This window comes from Panicum hallii, chromosome 4 (genome assembly GCF_002211085.1).
Source record: "Panicum hallii strain FIL2 chromosome 4, PHallii_v3.1, whole genome shotgun sequence".
NCBI lineage: Eukaryota > Viridiplantae > Streptophyta > Magnoliopsida > Poales > Poaceae > Panicum > Panicum hallii.
Window position 1 is genome coordinate 52,458,228 of NC_038045.1, and position 17,896 is coordinate 52,476,123.

The 17,896-nt window shown below is 47.9% G+C and overlaps 5 protein-coding genes across 5 annotated transcripts; 2 read left to right on the forward strand and 3 right to left on the reverse strand.

The window, feature by feature from the left end:
* Positions 1-115: 115 nt before the first annotated feature.
* Positions 116-2,405, reverse strand: LOC112891107 (WAT1-related protein At3g30340-like). The gene is made up of 6 exons (XM_025958039.1): positions 2,126-2,405; positions 1,932-1,994; positions 1,715-1,831; positions 831-1,245; positions 585-736; positions 116-489 (listed from the first exon to the last, which is right to left on the reverse strand). Exons 1-6 carry the CDS (start codon positions 2,314-2,316, stop codon positions 360-362), a joined length of 1,068 nt encoding a protein of 355 aa, XP_025813824.1. The 5' UTR covers positions 2,317-2,405; the 3' UTR covers positions 116-359.
* A 666-nt stretch (positions 2,406-3,071) lies between these two features.
* Positions 3,072-5,616, reverse strand: LOC112891109 (WAT1-related protein At4g01440-like). Its single transcript, XM_025958043.1, has 6 exons — positions 5,392-5,616; positions 5,236-5,298; positions 5,009-5,125; positions 4,529-4,922; positions 3,779-3,930; positions 3,072-3,553 (listed from the first exon to the last, which is right to left on the reverse strand). The coding sequence occupies exons 1-6, from the start codon at positions 5,580-5,582 to the stop codon at positions 3,421-3,423; spliced, it is 1,050 nt and encodes a 349-aa protein (XP_025813828.1). The 5' UTR covers positions 5,583-5,616; the 3' UTR covers positions 3,072-3,420.
* Positions 5,617-11,013: 5,397 nt separating this feature from the next.
* Positions 11,014-11,769, forward strand: LOC112891112 (E3 ubiquitin-protein ligase RHA1B-like). Its single transcript, XM_025958046.1, has one exon. It carries the CDS (start codon positions 11,044-11,046, stop codon positions 11,467-11,469), a length of 426 nt encoding a protein of 141 aa, XP_025813831.1. The 5' UTR covers positions 11,014-11,043; the 3' UTR covers positions 11,470-11,769.
* A 157-nt stretch (positions 11,770-11,926) lies between these two features.
* Positions 11,927-13,413, forward strand: LOC112891106 (phosphoglycerate mutase-like protein AT74H). The gene is made up of 2 exons (XM_025958038.1): positions 11,927-12,715; positions 12,856-13,413. Exons 1-2 carry the CDS (start codon positions 12,061-12,063, stop codon positions 13,365-13,367), a joined length of 1,167 nt encoding a protein of 388 aa, XP_025813823.1. The 5' UTR covers positions 11,927-12,060; the 3' UTR covers positions 13,368-13,413.
* A 78-nt stretch (positions 13,414-13,491) lies between these two features.
* Positions 13,492-16,158, reverse strand: LOC112891104 (homeobox protein BEL1 homolog). Its single transcript, XM_025958037.1, has 3 exons — positions 15,432-16,158; positions 14,317-14,787; positions 13,492-14,011 (listed from the first exon to the last, which is right to left on the reverse strand). Exons 1-3 carry the CDS (start codon positions 16,035-16,037, stop codon positions 13,793-13,795), a joined length of 1,296 nt encoding a protein of 431 aa, XP_025813822.1. The 5' UTR covers positions 16,038-16,158; the 3' UTR covers positions 13,492-13,792.
* Between the last annotated feature and the right edge of the window lie 1,738 nt (positions 16,159-17,896).

Genomic DNA, 17,896 nt, shown 5'->3' on the forward strand with positions numbered 1-17,896 from the left:
CATTGGTCTCTCATTCTCTGGCCCCACTTGTCAGGCACCCAGGCCAGTAGCGAACCGTGCTGCTCTGAGATCTCTCAAACTTTGGCAAGGAAGAACAGTAATATTGTGCACGTGCACCAACCTCATTTTCACTATTCGAAGAGACATTTACAGCATTTCAGCATATATTTCCTCTGATTCTTTTTTTTTGAAAAGTGCACGACTTATCTTCCATTGATCACTCTATGTATAAGTATTTGTATAGACTAGCATACAACAGTGAGAGCTTGGTGATCATTTGCGCTAGCTATCACAAGCTTCAAGTTACTCTCAGGCATACTGTGATTTGCAATACAGCTTCAGAGATGCTGCCAAAAAAATCACACTTTCTCTTGCTGTTCTACCTCTGCCTGAACCGGCTTCGCCGAAGCGACAGCGTTGGCAGCTTCCTCTTTCTTTCCCCACAGAACCATGTAGAGTCCAAGAATCACCAGCACTGACCCTAGCACGCTGAAAGATCGTCATCAAGCAACAGTTAGATCAAGCACTGCAGTTGCAAGTAAAAATGAGGCTGCAGTTATGGAGCAGATGAGAAGCATTGTGACCTTCCAAGGTATAGCGGCTCATGAAGGATGAACAGATCGATGCCGGCGACGAAGATCTGAGACAGAGGGCTGAAGGCAGCAGTGAACACAGGGCCTCTCTTCTCCACACAATATGTGAGCAGCAGGTACCCTATACCAGATGCCACTACACCCTGAAACGTCACCCACACTTTGCATCAGTGCCTGTAGGATTTTAATCTACTACAACAGCACATATGCATGGTGTCTGCAAGAGTTCAATCTTACACAGTACACAACGGTGACGATCTCTATTGTCCCCTTGAGAGCCCACACTGCAATGCTGGTCCTTTGTATCGACAGGGCCAGCGCTCCTGCCTGAATGAAGCTGAAGAGAGACATGAACGCCGTTGCCGAGTACACGGCCGGGTACTTCCTGGTGAACTTCCTCTGCAGCAGCAGCCACAGGGCAAACCCAACAACGTTTGCCAGCATGGAGACGGAGCCGAGCACCCACCGGACCGTGCCGTGCTCTCCTCCGGCTTCCCTGTGGCCACTGCTGGAAGCCGGACTGATGGATGATGTGGTGTGGGTCAGTGCAGAACCCTTGTAGAAAGTGAGCATCATTGCACCGCCGAGGGAGATAAGTGTGCCTGAGATCTTGAAACTCCCTGACATGCTCCTCACCTCTAGTGCTTCAAACCTAAAGAATTGTTGTTGGTTTAAGTCTATAAGTAAGTGGTACTATTTCTTCAGTGATCCATACAAAAAGCTCAAGATCGATCCTAAAGCGAGTGATGAGCTGGGCTAATTGTAGCATGTGCTTTTGGGACCCCATTATAAATAAAATCAACTAACTTTCTCTAGGGGAACAAAGTTGAATCAGCTAAATCCTTAAGTGATAGCGCTGTGTCAATTTCTCCTCTCTCTTTTTTCCCGCGGGGTGACCATGTGAGTGCATTGGGTCATGCGCGTTCCAGTACTTGTTTAGATAAAATGCTTGCTAGTTATAAGAAAAGGGTTATACTATTTCAAATAATCGGTTCAAACATGTATATTAGGTGAATTTGCAGTTTTCTGATAAATACAAATAGATACTCTAAAGTTACATTAGATTTTTTTTTTGGGCAAAAGAGAAAGCCTTTCAGGCTGCTGAAAGAAGTGGGTTTTACCTGAAAGCGAGTGATATCAGGAAAGTAACCACTGGAAGCATATTGGAGAAAGTTGCAGCAAATGTTGCTGTTGTGTAATCCAATCCGACGAACAATGTGTACTGAAGCAGCACCGGCCTGCAAAATGCATGTCAAAAGGAAACAATTATTAACCTAGGACTGACGATACTGATGGAATCAAGCTGAATATATAACAGTGTGTAAGTGGATTATTTACCCAATAATTCCACTGAGGAACGTGTACACAAAGATTTCAGCTGTGAACTTTGGTCTCATCTTCCTGAAAGAGGCATGCATTGATTATTCGCGAGAAGCAGGGCCAAAACAACAGTGAATTGAAGATGAAACACCAAGGAAACGACCAGCAGTTTCTTTACTGTTCATTTTCTCCCCCTTTGCCTTTGACATTACCTTTCCTTGAAGTAGGCAATGGGGCCAAGGAACACAGTGGCCACCATTTGCCGGAAAGTGATGAGGACCAGCCTGTTCATGCCCTGGTTCAGTGCCTGCTTGATCAGTGCGGTCATGATGGCGATCACAACGTTGGTGGCGACCATTGCCGCCGCCGGCATCCACTGCTCCATGCATCCTGCACTCCACATCTATCTCAGGCAACCAGACCTGCAGTGCGCTGTTCCTGAGCTAACTGCGATGATCTGATGGGCTTTGTCTGAGCAATTTGTTCTGGTTATATGTCATGGTTTTATAGGGGTGCCGAGGTGCTGATGGCATCTGCAAGCATGTTCCCGGCCGGCTTCGTTTCGTTTTCTCAACACGTGACGATGAGTTTGTGACTAGCTAGGGTTTTGGGAGAGGACGAGCGAGCATTATTGGCTGGTGCTTGGTTGCTGACCTCAGAATATTTGCAATCTGGAAGATTTGGATGTTTGAGCAAATTGCGCAACCAAGTGAACAGAATAGCTCTTTAGATAGCGCAGTGGATGGAGCATTTTAAAGTTCCTCATCTTTTTATCAGTTTTGGCAAGAAGGTTGTGACTTGTGATCCTGCATCAATCGCTTCAACTGTAGGGCATTGGATGCTGTTTCCGCACTAAACATTGGCATGACCTCAGTTTAGGGCCTATTTAAGAACATGTAGGAAAACATCTTTCCATGAGAAAGCACCAAAATCCAATACCCACTGTCTCTTCTTTCATTAGCATAGATTGCTTTAAGTCCAAATCAAATCCAAAGCATTGATTCGCCGCCCTCACAGGAGCATGGGGTACAACGAACTGTCGTGCGAAGAACATTATTTCTCTCTCTCTCTCCCGATTTCGTGTTCAATATGACAGAAAAAAGACATTTTGACGTGTTCACTAAGATCCTAAGACCAAGTCTCGGACAGTGTAATAAGATTATAAGTTCCCATGGTTAGGCCCACTATACAAACTAGTAGGTTACAGTGCAATATCACGGTTGACAAGCAAAAAAACACACGCCACAAGACAAGTACTGTATATTTTCCCTGGGGAAAAACAAACAAATACTATGCTTTTGCTTTTTAGAGGAAACAACACAAATACTAATTTGCCCACAAAGGAAACAAATACTAGCAGGATTATTAATACCATTCCTTTTAGTGTGTCCATACAGGGTAGGAGAGCAAGCAGGAAATTCCGCATGTCATGTATCACGATCCAAGAATTGTGTATTTTGGTCCTCATGGTTTGTTTCAGAAAGAATATATTGTGGTTTGGTCCTCATCATGATTTGACTTGCTTCTCCTTGTCCTCCTCCTCTTCCTTGGCGGCGGATGACGATGCTTCCGAGGCATCCCTCTTCTTTCCCCACAGCAGAATATAGAGGCCCAGAATCATGAGTATGGATCCCAGCACACTGCATGGATAACAACAAAATACAAAAGTGATGCAATTTGGTCCATCCATTGCAATTCCAAAAACTCAGCTGCCATCACTTCAACGTGATGTATATATGCAGGTATCCTTGTATGCTGATGCGTTATCATGAGTATGGATACTTCCCCCGTTCTTCTTGTTCATGGTATAGAGAGAATTTCGACAGCGAACAGCTTCTTGAACTGATGAGTATGGCAAAGCTTACCTTCCAAGATAGAGATTCTCATGGAGAACGAAGAAGTCGATCATGGCAACCATGATCTGAATGATAGGAATGAAGGCTGAAGTGAACACCGGCCCTCTCTTCTCGACGCACCATGTCATCACCACGTAGCCCACGCCAGACCCCAAAATTCCCTGAAATACAATCATATTCAAGTGCTTGAGTGTTTGATTCAAGAAGGGGAAAGGGAATATAATACTATTATTTTCTTCTTTAGCTTTTTTATGCTGTTTCAATGCAAGGAGTACCAAGAGGTACGTGTAAATCCTGGTATCATTAATTAGTAAAAATTTTAGTAATTCCTCATAAAAAGAGAGATGTCATTAAAGATTGATTTGACTTTAGTTGTGATCGAATAAATATATGAATTAGAATTCGTGGGTGGGTGATGATTATCTTAGAAAACATTTGTATTTGTACTTTTGCCATTCCAGGAATTCTGACGAGTTTTCTACTAACTTTTCGGGGGTCAAAGCTACAGGTGCTTTTAGGCTTCGCTTCAGGATTCTTCCTGTTTTATGCCAAAAATGATGGTTTGGTTCCATTGTTTAACTTTAACGACCTCATGGCAGCGTCTTTATCTGAAAAAGCTACTTTGCAATGTATCAAAGTACTGTTATTGTCATGCCTATAATGGCTTCACCAAGCAAGGATTCAAGGGCATTTTATCAACAGGAACAGAAGCAGCAAAGATACCAATAGAAAGTGACAAGGGAAATAAGGTCATCTTACTGTATATAAGACTGTAACGATCTCCAGTGGCCTTGTCAGAACCCACACTGAAGCTCGCCTTTGTATCGCCGCTGTCAGGCCCCCGCCTTGCAGGGAACTGATCAGGAACATGTAAGCAGTGCTGGAGTAGAGTGCCGGATACTTCTTGGTGAGCTTGGACTGAAGTAGAAGCCAGAAGGAGAAGCAAAGGCAGTTTGCCAGTAATGCTACAGTGCCCAGGGTCCAGCTCTTCTTGCCAGACTCTGCTGCATGATCTGGGCTCTCTGAAGGCTCAGCTTGGTGTGTCAAGGCCACACCCTTGTAGAGGGTAAGGAGCATGACACCAGCGAACGACATGAGCGTTCCGATGATCTTTGCAGCCCCTGCCTTGTTCTTCATGTTCAGTGACTCCACCCTGGATGATGAAGTATGTATTACAGGGTTTCAGACAACACAGGAGGACAAGGCGCAGGAAATGAAAACGTTTGGATCCTGGAGCACCTTAGCAAGACTGCAATGAGGAAAGTGAGTACAGGAGCCATGTTGGTGAAAGTTATAGCGAATGTTGCAGTCGTGTACTGCAGCCCGTAGAAGAAGGTGTATTGAGAGAGAGCGGCGCTGGAAAGAACAAACGAAAAGAAATGAATCAAACAGAATAATTCACACCACATATAAGAAAAAATTGGCCTAGTTGTCAACTAGTATGACCAAGTGATCTGTGACTGTACCCAAACGCAGCACTGAAGAAGAGGTACACAAGGATCTCCAGTGTGAGCTTAGGCCTTGTGCTCCTGAAAAGACAAACAAGGGAGGAAATTCAGCATCACATTATAGTCTAAGTTCTGAATTTTGATCATCTCCTCTGAGAAGTCACATTTCTGTACCGTTCTTTGAAATAGGCGATCGGAGCAAGGAAGACCGTGGCCACCAGTTGTCGCAGTGTGATAAGTACTAGACGGTCGAGACCCTCCCGCAGCGCCTTCTTGATCAAGGCTGTTGTCACAGCAGAGATCAGGTCAAAGACTAGCATTGCAAACACCGGTTTCCACTCATCGATGCGCGCCATCCCCAACATTGCTGCTTCAGTTGTGCTAAGTCTTTTGGCCCCTTCACCTGAATTGCCATAACAATGCTCCTGTAATGGACTATTTATAGGTCTTTTACTTGGTAGTGCTTCGTCTGATAAAAGAGATGTGACAGCATATGCGCAATTACCCTTTACCCAAAAACAAAAGGCAAAGGTGCTACTGACTAAAAAAAACACATAGATGTGTATTAAACTGGAAAGGGCGCGTATGGGACATCCAGAATCAAATCAGCGTGTAAATGTGAAAGTGAAGAATCCTTAAACAGCCCGTCGTGACATTATTTCTCTCTCAGAACCATGAAAAGTTACAAAGTTTTCTAAATATTTTGACCGTGCAAATGTCTTGTTTGTCGCGAAGTTGAGAGTGGTGGTGGAACACGATGGAGCAAAAAATTAAGAAAATTATAAAAGGTAGGGAACACTGAGCACTATACCGAAGCTTAAGGAAGCACCAGAGATAGGCCCAATTGTCTGCACAGTTTGGTGAACGTTTGAAAATCCTGTCTGGACTACAAACTTGACGCCTTTCATACCAGTGATGAGCAAGCAGTACTACTATTCCGTAGCGGAGAAAAGGCGACGCTACCCAATCCAAGGAAAAGAAGGAGAATTAGTGGGGCGATCACCTCGTATATATGATATGAAAGCTCTCTGCATCATCCACCACTCTTTAATTTTGTGATCACTATGCCGTCACCTGTATATGCTCCTCATTCCTGCTGCATGCATTGGTGGTGCATCAGTATCAGTATCACTGGCCAGTGCTAGGGAGGGGATGCTACTGGTTCATCAACAAGCGCATGAAAAATGCTTCGATCCAACTGCTCAAGGAAAAAGAAAGGATGCTTCGATCGGATCCGCTATCTCGTTGTACATAAAGATGAAGCTGAGGGGGACAAGCAGCAACTACCTCCAATTGCATAGAGGAATATAATGGAAGAGCAGTTAGTTGTCGCGATGCGCAAAGCGCATATGCCACGGTGCACTGCACTTGGCTGCAATTGCATTTGCAGAAAGTGGCCATACTGACCTGGATGAAATGGGGGTGTAGTTCATCGCCGATCGACAAGCTCTACTAGGCCTAGAATGGCGTAGTGCTTCCACCAAAGTTCTCTGATATGTTAGTAGTTTGCACTTTGCAGACAGGCCAGGAACACATTGTGCAGTGAGCACTGAGCTCCTGCTCAATGGTCATTTTCAGTTGTATCAGTAACTGCAAGTTAATAATATCCACTTGCGTCTATAGACATTATGCACCGAGCCCCTGGCAATGGTCACCTTCAGTGGTTACTGCAGCGAGTGGGCAGCTTGCATGTTTCTACTGCAACGTTGAATTCATGATTCAGACACGCAAGATCCTGATGCAGAATTATATTCTTGCATGGTCTGGATCGCTTTTGTGTTCTCCAACAGCACTAATATCTCATCCATGTTTGGAGGAAAAGCTAGCTAGGCAAAGCTACAAGAAGGGAGGCACCACTCTCTGCAAAAAAGATTGAGCACATGCATGGAATGCAAAGCAAAGCAAATTAAAGATAAAAAGCTAGCTTGTGCGCGTGCCCTAGCTAGCTATCAGAGTGCTTACCCGCCGTACCGAGGATTATTGTAAAGCAAGCTTGTATAAGGTACATATTATTAGGCCTTTACTTAACAAAAGTTTTTGTCTTTTGCATGCGTGGGCAATGTCACTGGATCCTTTTCCCGGGAAAAGATATTATGCATGCTACTCTACTAGATTGCCAGTGGATCTGCTCTTATCATTGAGACCTTTAACCGTTATGATCAACAAGCTAATGCTAGTGCGCATAGTAATCAGCTACCTGTAGATTGTGAATTGTCATAGAGTGGGCGTCAGCTTCATGGTTTATTGTACGGCATGGCAGCATGTTATACTATTGCCTTTTCGATCGATTGGAGGATGCGCGCTCCTTTTCTGTTAAAGGCAATAGCAAGTAACTAACCTTCCCAATCCCATCCGTACAAAGTTCTTGGGCTCGCTTGCTGGACTTGGTGCTGCCGAGTATTGGGGCTGGACTTTCCTTTTGGGGTGAAATGAAGCCTAGGCCTGGACCTGCAGTAGTCTGGCCCATTTGTGTTACCAGAGTAGGGCCCAAGCTAGGAGGGGGCTGATGGAGAGACGATCGATCGAGTACTGTGTTTTGCGTTCCCGATTGATCTGCAACTTCTATTTTCTGGATGGCCACCTCAGCTGTGGAGGACGATGCTGACGTGTCCATGTCTCCAGCTAGAGGCCTTTTCTGCTGCCTCGATCGAGCAGAGACCAAGGATTACATTACCGCTGATACAGCATTTATCAGTAAGCTTCGATAACGATAATCAGTTGAAAATCGGTGAAAAATCGTCAAAATTGATTGGTAAAAAGACCTAAATTCAAAAAAATGAAATTCAACAATTTATCGTCAATAATCAATGCAAACTGAACGATTTATCGCTTCGCCTGCTGAAAATATGTTTTGGCAGTGGAAAAAAAATAAAGGTTTGATAGCATTTAATTTTTTAGGTTATGTATTATATTATATTAGATAAATTACACATACATGCACAATTTTGCATATAGAATTGCCTAAGAAATAAACATGTTTACATATTTTGCCCATAAAATTGCATAAAGTACATGAATTTGCACATATATACAAACCACAAAGTGCATAGTTCATATAAACAAACGAGTGCATGGTCCATACAAACTTCATAGTTCACGAAATAAAAGAGTGCATAGTTCATACAAACCTCATAGTGCATAGAAATAAGAGTACATAGTCTATACAAGCCACATACAAACACAAGGCATATTAAATCTGTGATACAACCAACCATCCAAGGAATATTCTATACCACTATAATATATTTAGCCAAATCAGTGAGTACAGATAAATAAGAAACTAAACTGAACTGAAAATCGTCCGATACAAATCGATAATCAACGATTTACCTCGATTATCGACGCCACGATCACAGCTCCCTCGCTCCCAGCTGCAGCATCATCGATAATCGCCGCATATATATTGATTATCGGCCTTAATCGCACGAAAATCGCCCACTCTCTTGCTCTGTGCTTGCGCGCGTGTGAGGAAAGAGAGAGGCAGGTTGGGGAAAGTGATCTGGAAAGGGACAGGAGGTTGGACACAAGGTTGAAGAGAGAGTGACTATGGTCCTCGTGAGGCCACAGTGTGGTGGAAGGGTTAACGGGTTAGCGGGTTAGTGGATGGTAACGGGTAGTTAGATAAAAATATTTTTATCCCTAAGCAAACAATGGTTGCTTTTAATATGTGACAACATTCTGGAATCAAGAGAAGGTCTAGTTTTTTTATAAAAATAAGTTCTCTACTTTTTATAAAATTTTTTAAATTTTTTAATTTTTCATTGAAATCTAGCGAAATTCCAGTCGGTTTACGTTCTCAGCTAGCATCGGTAACGATAAATTTCACCGATAATCGCGATTTTAAATTATAGAATCTTAGGGAACCTTGGGGAACCGTCAACAGGATCCTACGTTGCAGATGGGAACCTTGGGGACCGTCAACAGGATCCTACGTTGCAGATGGGAACCTTGGGGAACCGTCAACAGGATCCTACGTTGCTCCTCACAAGCGACTCAGCTCGGGCCGGCGGCCGCCGCGAGGACCCCTCCTCCCTCGTCCCTCTCCTAGCTGCCGCCCGAGCAGACCAACGGAAGCCCGCTTGGCTGCAGGGACAGCGGCGGCGAGGCCTCCTTTCTTCGTCTTCCCTATTTCAATTGATTTTGTAAGTCTTCTTAGCCTATGGGGCGGATCTCGATGGTGGGCCGGCGGCGGCCGAATCCGGCACATCTGTGGCCGGATCCGGTGCCTACCTAACCGAATCTACGCGGGGACGGGCTTCGCATCTGCATGGGGGCGTTGGCCATGATAAGACGGTCGTTCGGTTTTGGTGGTTGCCGGCGAGTTCGGTAGCCGACCGGTTGACGGCGTCTCCTCACATCATCGGTGCTAGAGGTGGGGGTCTGCGGCTGGCTCTTCGGGGCAAGCTGGCGACCGCCTTTAACGGGGCGTTTTGCGTCAACAATGGTCGCATTTTTTCACGTCGTTTGCCCTTGTTTGAGGCGTTGTTGTGGTGACTCCTGCAAGTATCGGTGGATCTCCGAGTGAAAACTTAATTCTAGCTTGCCGGATGAGGCGGGGACGGCATCTTCGATGTGTGTTCTTCTTGGAGTGTCATCTTGGAAGTTCTCCGATTTGAAATTATTACCCCAGTAACATCAGACGATTCAAACATCAAGTTTCTAGGCAGACAAAAGATGTGATGGATCGGTGTTGCGCGAAGACTTTTGCAAGTTTGAAATATGAACAAAGAAGAAGATTGAGGCTCAGTGTTCTAGTTTTCTTTTTTATTTTGAAGCTTTCTTTCTTGTATTTTTAAGAGGTTTTAAGTATAAGAACTTGTACTTTTCGGCTGTATATATCCACCATGTGGATACAGTAGACCGATTTAACCTTCACAAGAAAAAAAAATACCATATAGCTAGATTTACTAAAACAACGTACAATTTAGAATTAAAAAAATATGTGCATGCATGTCGCCTCACCGCCCGGCCGTCCGGTAGCGACGACCACGACAGGACACCGCTGCTAGCTTATTATTAGGACAAATGCACGGTATCAAGAAAAACCTTTTTCGTACAAGAACTATATACAATTTAATTTTGCCTAAACTTTTAATTATTTCCTCCACAGTAGATATTAAACATATGTGCAGCTTAATTTCCCAGAATAGAAACCACCATCCCGGTCTTTGAATTGTGAACTAATTACATTTTGTTGTCGATCTGCTCCTGCCTCCTGTTTGGGATATTCTTATTGAGCTACTTTGTTTTTCTATCTCCTACTAGCTCGAGAATTCTTAGGATGCTGCTGCATTTCGATAATAAAATAAATAGACACATGCCCGACAAAATTAACGTGTTGGTTAGTGCGGCTGATTAGATTCACATGGCATGCATGCGTGAGACCAGGGGAAGCGGCAGGCAGCAACAGCGAGGCACACGTCCTGCTCCTGTCTGCTGCCATGCTACTTTTTGTTTAATATTAGTTAATCAAACAGTCTAGCAACGATCCTTTTACATATATACAGTGACTAACTGCTGATGCTGAAGCTGAAAGAAGAAGATGGAGAAGGCAGGCCGACAAGCGCACCTGCCCTGCCCTGCTCGCCAGGGACATCAGATGACGACGACGCGGAGAGGGAGTGTTCAGCAATCTAATCTTGCGTCCACGTACATTACATCATTTATTATTATTGGACTCTGTCAGCTCAGCATCATCCACTTTAATGACCTGTCTGTCCGCCTGCTCGCTCGCTCTGCCTCCTCTCTGCTCTTATTATAGAGGCACCCGCCACCCACGCACGCTCCATCTCCGCCCTCGCCGGCCCTCTCTTCACAGCTACGCTGATGGGGTTCCCCGTCGGGTACTCGGAGGTGCCCAAGCTGCTCCTGCACCTCCTCGTCCTGCTCGGCCACCTGCGCCGCCTCTCCTCCTGCCTGCTCCGCCTCGCCGGCCTCCACGACTACTCCCACGCCGACCGCCACTTCTGCGACGACGGCGCCGCGGCCGAGCGCCTCGAGGAGCACTCCCCGGCGGTGCGCTTCGACTCGCTGCCGCCGGGCGGCACCTCCGCCGCGCTGCCGGAGGGGTGGGGGTGCTGCGTCTGCCTGGGCGACTTCCACGGCGCCGCCGAGGTGCGCCGCGCCCGGGGCTGCCGCCACGTCTTCCACCGCGCCTGCCTCGACCGGTGGGCCGCGCACGGCCACCGCACCTGCCCGCTCTGCCGGACGCCCATCCTGCCGCCGCTGCTCCTGCCGCTGCCGCCGTCCTAGTCGTCCCAAGTACTCTCTTCTTTTGGGCTCTTTTGGAAATATAAACCTCAAACAGCGCTGGTTTGGTGCTCTGCTCTGCTTCTGCTTCTGGTCTCGAAGATGAAGGAAGGGCCAGAAGGAAGTGGCAAAAGATGGATGCTGATAGATCGACAAGTTTATTTAGCTTAGGCCAAGTAAATACAAGAGTAACCAAGTATATGCAGGTGGAGCAAGTTGCTAGAAGATCTTGCTCCGCTCATTTTCTCTTGTTTTTTTTTCTTCCCTTTCTCTCTTTTAATTTGGAAGGCCCCTGTTTGTTGACGATTTTGTGTTTTTACTCTTACCTACTGTAGAGGAATACAGAGGACATGGATGGTTCACCTAAGCTCGTGTGGTGCATAGTTTGTCGCTGCATAGTCCAGAGGGGAAAAAAAAAAGAAAAACTTTCTCTTTTTTTTGTGCCTAGTTGCAAGGCCCGTATTCGCGAGGGATGCAAAATGGTGCGCGTGGGCCAACAGGGAGAAAACCACAACAGCTGTCGCCAGACGCCAGCGACCGCACCGCGAGACGCGCGTAGGGTACACGAGGAACACGACGACAGGGCGAGTGGCCATGCGGCCGGCGACACTCACCGATACATACGTGGAAGGAACAGGAACTCATCATCGATATCGCATCCTCATTCCTCTGCTTCTTCCACTCTTCATCTTCACGGATGCCATGCCATCGCCCTGCCATCATCGCCAAGCAAAGCCAGCGAAACCCTTCAGCTCCTCAACGCCATTGCCTGCATACCGTCGATCGATGGCGCCGCCGCCCAGCAAGTGCCGCCCCGCGCGCCTGATGCGGTGCCGGTGCTGCGAGGACACGCTGGGCGTCCCGCGCCGCCGCGCCCAGCACCACCAGCTGCAGCAGTTCCCGGAGCTGCAGCTGCGGCTGCAAGATGCGCCGCCGCCGCCTCGGCCCCGCCGGATCGTGCTGGTGCGCCACGGCGAGAGCGAGGGGAACGTGGACGAGGCCGCCTACACGCGCGTCCCGGACCCGCGCATCGGCCTCACCGCCAAGGGCCGGCGCGACGCCGAGGCCTGCGGCCGCCGCCTCCGGGACCTCTTCTCCTCCGACCGCGGCGCCGACGACTGGAAGGTCTACTTCTACGTGTCGCCGTACCGGCGCACGCTGGAGACGCTGCGCGGCATCGCGCACGCCTTCGAGCCCCACCGCATCGCCGGCGTCCGAGAGGAGCCGCGCATCCGCGAGCAGGACTTCGGTCGGTGACGAGGATGACACTAGTTGTTGAGCCGAGCTATCTTATCCACTGGGCCCCACACGCCAGTGTCGCCTGAATATCTAAATGGGCCCGATGAATGACTCTTCCTAATGGGCCTGGGCCTCCTTATCCGCCTGCAGGGAACTTCCAGGACCGCGAGCAGATGCGCGTGGAGAAGGAGAACCGGCTGCGGTACGGCCGCTTCTTCTACCGGTTCCCCAACGGCGAGTCGGCGGCGGACGTGTACGACCGCATCACCGGCTTCCGGGAGACGCTGCGCGCCGACATCGACATCGGGCGCTTCCAGCCGCCCGGGGAGCAGAGCCCCAACATGAACGTCGTGCTCGTCTCCCACGGCCTCACGCTCCGCGTCTTCCTCATGCGCTGGTACAAGTGGACGGTGCGGCAGTTCGAGGGGCTCGAGAACCTCGGCAACGGCGGCGCGCTCGTCATGCAGACGGGGGAAGGGGGGAGGTACAGCCTCCTCGTCCACCACACCGCCGACGAGCTCAGGGCGTTCGGCCTCACCGACGAGATGCTGCAGGACCAGCTGTGGCAGAAGACGGCGAAGCCAGGAGAGCTCAACTACACGTTCATGACCAACGGACAGTCATTCTTCGATCGATTCACAAACCACACAGAATATAGCTAGCAATAATTAATACCTAATATATATATATATATATGTACACAGGATCTTAAGAATTAATTCACCGCTACTGTATGTATGTATGTATGTATGTATGTATGTATGTATGTATGTATGTATGTATGTATGTATGTATGTATGTATGTATTGGATATGAAATCAATATAGTACAAAATACAGTCTTTCTCATCCGGAGGATATGGGCTGCTGGAGCAGATGGACTTTTACTGAAACTAGCTCGGTTATCTAAATCTACAGGTCTCATGAAGGACGGGCTGCTGCTTGCAGCTACCCTGCCAGCAGATCATGCGGCATCATCGGCTGCAGCTGCTGCAGGAGCCCCAGAGTAAGCGACACCGCGCCGCCGTGACTCCCATGCATGGTTGGACAGCTACTACTGAACAGATGGTCGCCGCCGTCCGTCACAATCACAATGTAGCTGATCGGAAGTGGTGGTGGCTTTCTCCTCCCATGGCTCCCGCCGTTGCGTTGTGCTCAGCTTTGACGGCGACTCCGTCGCCGGCGCTAGTAGGGTTTTGTGTCGTCGCCTCTGACTCTGATCGCTGCTGCTTCACCTCACCCGCGTACATGTCCTCTATCATGGGCTTCCACAGCCTCACCCTTGCGTTGATGAACCAGTTGGAAACCTGCGGGTAACAAAAAGTCGTAACAGAAATTTTGTTTATTTTGCACAGGTTGGTCTCCTTTAATTCTTTTTTTGTGAGAACAAATAAAAGGAAGGAAATTCTGACGATCGATATGCTAGCTAGCAACCACAATGCTGCAGGGAGATAAGTGATCCTATCAAGCATTAAATTAAGATGTTTGCTTGCTTGGCTTATTTTGTACCTTCCCAACTGTTACTAATATAGGAGTACGTATGCTGATGGAATTGGAAGGCACATGGATGGATGGATGGATGGATGAACTTAGCAAATAAATCATCATGTACCTGGCTTCTGGATAACCCTGTCTGCCGCGCCAGAATGTGCTTGTCCACGTCATTCGGATACGGGTGGAGGAAGTGCTCGAAGAGCCAGGCGCGGAGGACGGCGACGGCGCGCTCCGGCAGGCCGCGCTGCGGCCGCCACGGGTAGTTCTCGATGCCGCCCGGATGCTGCTGGAACGCCCGCTGCTGCCGCAGGCGCTGGTCCAGCACCTTGAGCCGCGGCGTCTCCCCCTTGGTCGCCCCCGCCGCCGCCGGGCCGCCGCCGCCGTAGCCGTCCTGCTGCCTCTCCCCCATGGCCTTCCTCAGCGCGCGCACCTGCGCCACCAGCGCGTCACGCAGGCACCGGAAGTGCCGCGACATGGCGCGCAGGGCCAGCCTCGTGTACACCTGCGACGCCCCGGCTCCGGCCACCGCCTCGAACGACACCTCCACCGCCCTCAGCTGCTCCCGGTACCGCCGGTACCGCCTGTCCACCTGATTATATTCGTCGATACAGAGAGTTAGTGTCTATCAAATACTCGTAATTAAAGTTTCTAGCAAGATGTACCGTTTGGCAACAAGAGACAAATATTTTTTTCGTTAGGTGGTACAAGACTAAGACAGCAGTGCTAATATAATTAAAGTTGCTATACTATTAGGGATGATAACTGGATAAAGGAATCCAGGGGATGGAGATGAGTAGCTATTAATTAGTCTTGTCTAGCTAGGTAGCAAGATTATGCATCGATCTAGCTATATGGGGATCGGGGAAAAGGTGATCGTCTAAGCGATCGAGAACACAAGTTTCCGAAAGTACATAGCCCTCCACTATTGCCGCGCCATTTGCCAATGTCGACATGTGCGTGGACTCCTTCCGAGGAACGTGACCAAGAACTCACAAGAGGCCAACGAACAGTGATGAATTGAACAAAGGACCAATAACCAACTAACTCAAAAGCTACACCTGGAACTGAAAGCACTATAGTCCTACTAGGTATATAGGGTAATTGGTAAGGTAACAATTACCGAAGTGCTAGTTCGTACCAATTGAAGCAACTACAGGCCGGAATTGCCGCATGCATGTAAGAGTAAAAACATAAAAAAAAAACGTACCATGCACACAACGACTATATACCTACCTCTTCAACCATGGACAAGAGCCTGCTCTTCCTCCTCTCAAGCTCCAAGAGATCCATGGAGCTCAGAGACGGATGGCCCCAAAGTCCCGAGGACCACGACGGCTCCACGTCCTCCCACTTGCCTGCTGCTTTCGGAGCTCTCTTGTTGACGCCGTTCATGGCGTGCAAGTCCCCTTCGACTTCGAGGCTGCAGAAGTCGGTGAGCAAATCCTGCACAGGGTCCAGGTACTTGGAGCTCCGCAGCTGGAACGGCTGCACGCTCGGCCACGGCAGGTGGTTATTAGGCGCCTGCAGCGACACCGCCGCCGGAGGCACGGCGAACTGTTGCTGGTCGTGGCCGAACAGCGACGACGATCCTCCCGCCGTGCCGTAGTTGCACAAGGAGAGGGAGACCGCGCCCTGCGGCGGCGGCCATGCTGCCGTGTCGTCGGCGAGGACACGGTGTGCAGTAGTAGGCAAGCCTCCTCCTAGGGACAGCATGTCGTCGCTGCCGTCGACATGGAGCGCGAGGAGCTGGCCGTGGTCGAAGGAGGGTGGGGGCGCCTCCATGGCCACCGTGCTCGGAGGCGGCGAGAAGTCGAGGAGGTGCGGATGGTGGACGGCCATGGACGATCAAGTTGGACCAAGCAATTGGCGAGCAAGAGAGACACGCACTGCACTATGTATGCTTAGCGTCCTATGTCTTGTTGATGCATGACTAGTTGCAAATTGCAAAGCATGCAAATTTGGCTGTGGTGCTTCATATGTATTATCCCACCGCCTTCCACATGGATGGATGGCTCCTCCGGTGTGGACCTGTTGGATCGATCGCCTCCAGCAACTTGCCTCTTGTGGTCCAAGCGTGGATGGCGACGCCATTTCAATTGCTTGCTAGGTCTCTTGGTTTGTTTGTCACCTCCATCCATCCGCTGGATACCGATGGACCACATGTACAGTAGCGCAAGTTAAGGAGGAACCAATCAACGCAGCTAGCTGCAGCAGGCTAATGATCTTCATCATCAGAGACCAATAATAATCTGGATTAATACTAACTACTCATATCACCAGCAATTGTTTTCTGAAACGTGAATTCCTGTACATGCATAGATCACATCTCCGTCTGGCCACAATGCAATGCAAGTAGTTGGAGCTGGGCGCATCGACGGCCCTACACGGCTGTACGATGATGGCTACGCTTGAAATGACCTGCCTGCCTGCCTGCCAGTACCCAGTAGAGTGTTCTAATATGCATGTGGCTAAATCGTAACAGGACCAAGGGCGCCGGCCGGGTCACAATAATATTCCTGCACACCAAAATCAAACTATATATATGTAGATTAGTAGATCCAAGAAATTTATTTATTTGACATGATTTTATTTGTTCTGTACCATGATCGGTCACATAAGCATATATATATATATATGGCCAACCTGTTTTCTAGCTAGGTCCGAAGTGATGCAATTTTTTTTTTTTAGATACAGCAGGAGCTTCATTACAAGAGAAAATAGAAACACTAGTACAGGAAAGTGGAGAAATTTGCGGGGGAGCCCATGTTAGAGGATACGAAAGGCCTTAGCCCAGCCACGTTTGATCCCACCATATTAATCTTTTTCCACTCATCAACAAACATATATATATTAGGAGAACAAAAATAAACAAATAATGTTTCTTAAGCTGTTGGCTACAAAGAAAAGTCAGCAACGCAAAGATATTTGTGTGGATGGAAAACTTTGTGCCCAGCTTAACTTCTCGGTGGGCCCCCCAAACCCCGACGACGCAAGAGAACTTAGAGGGCGTGATGTAAACGTCACTGATTCCCGGTGGACTGATTGGCTGATGCACCGTTTCTTTATGAATCATAGCAAAGCTATATATATATATATATTTTTTATATAGAAGTACTTCTTGAGATAAATCTAATCCTACTAGTTTTATTTGGTTAAAAGATAAATACATATAGAATGTAGTTTGCAAACAGAGTTAAGTGGTTGATTGCATGCAACTAACCCAAAATGTCACTCATCTGTGACTGAACGGTATTGTATTTTGCACAAAGGATTATCAAGTGCACGTGACCCTATATTATATACTAGTGTCGACTTTATAATTGGATTATTTTATTGTGTACCACTACCATTACCGGTCATGCACATACATTATACAAAATAGAGTGTAGGAAAACATTCGGCGATGACTAACTGATGACATCAACAGATTATATGGTGTGTTTGTCAGTGTTTTACCGCCAAACCCGCCGTGTGATACTAGTCAAGGTAGCTGACAGCGCGTAATACTAACTAGTCAGAAACTAATAAACGCGCAGTGTTATGAAAAACTGAGCGTTACTGGAACTATGGCAGCGATACTCCTTCAGTAAATAAACGCGTAGTGTTATGAGGTAGCTGACAGCGCGTGATACTAGTCGGAAACTAGTAAACGCGCAGTGTTATGAGATACCCATTATTATGTCCAGGCCTTCGCCGAG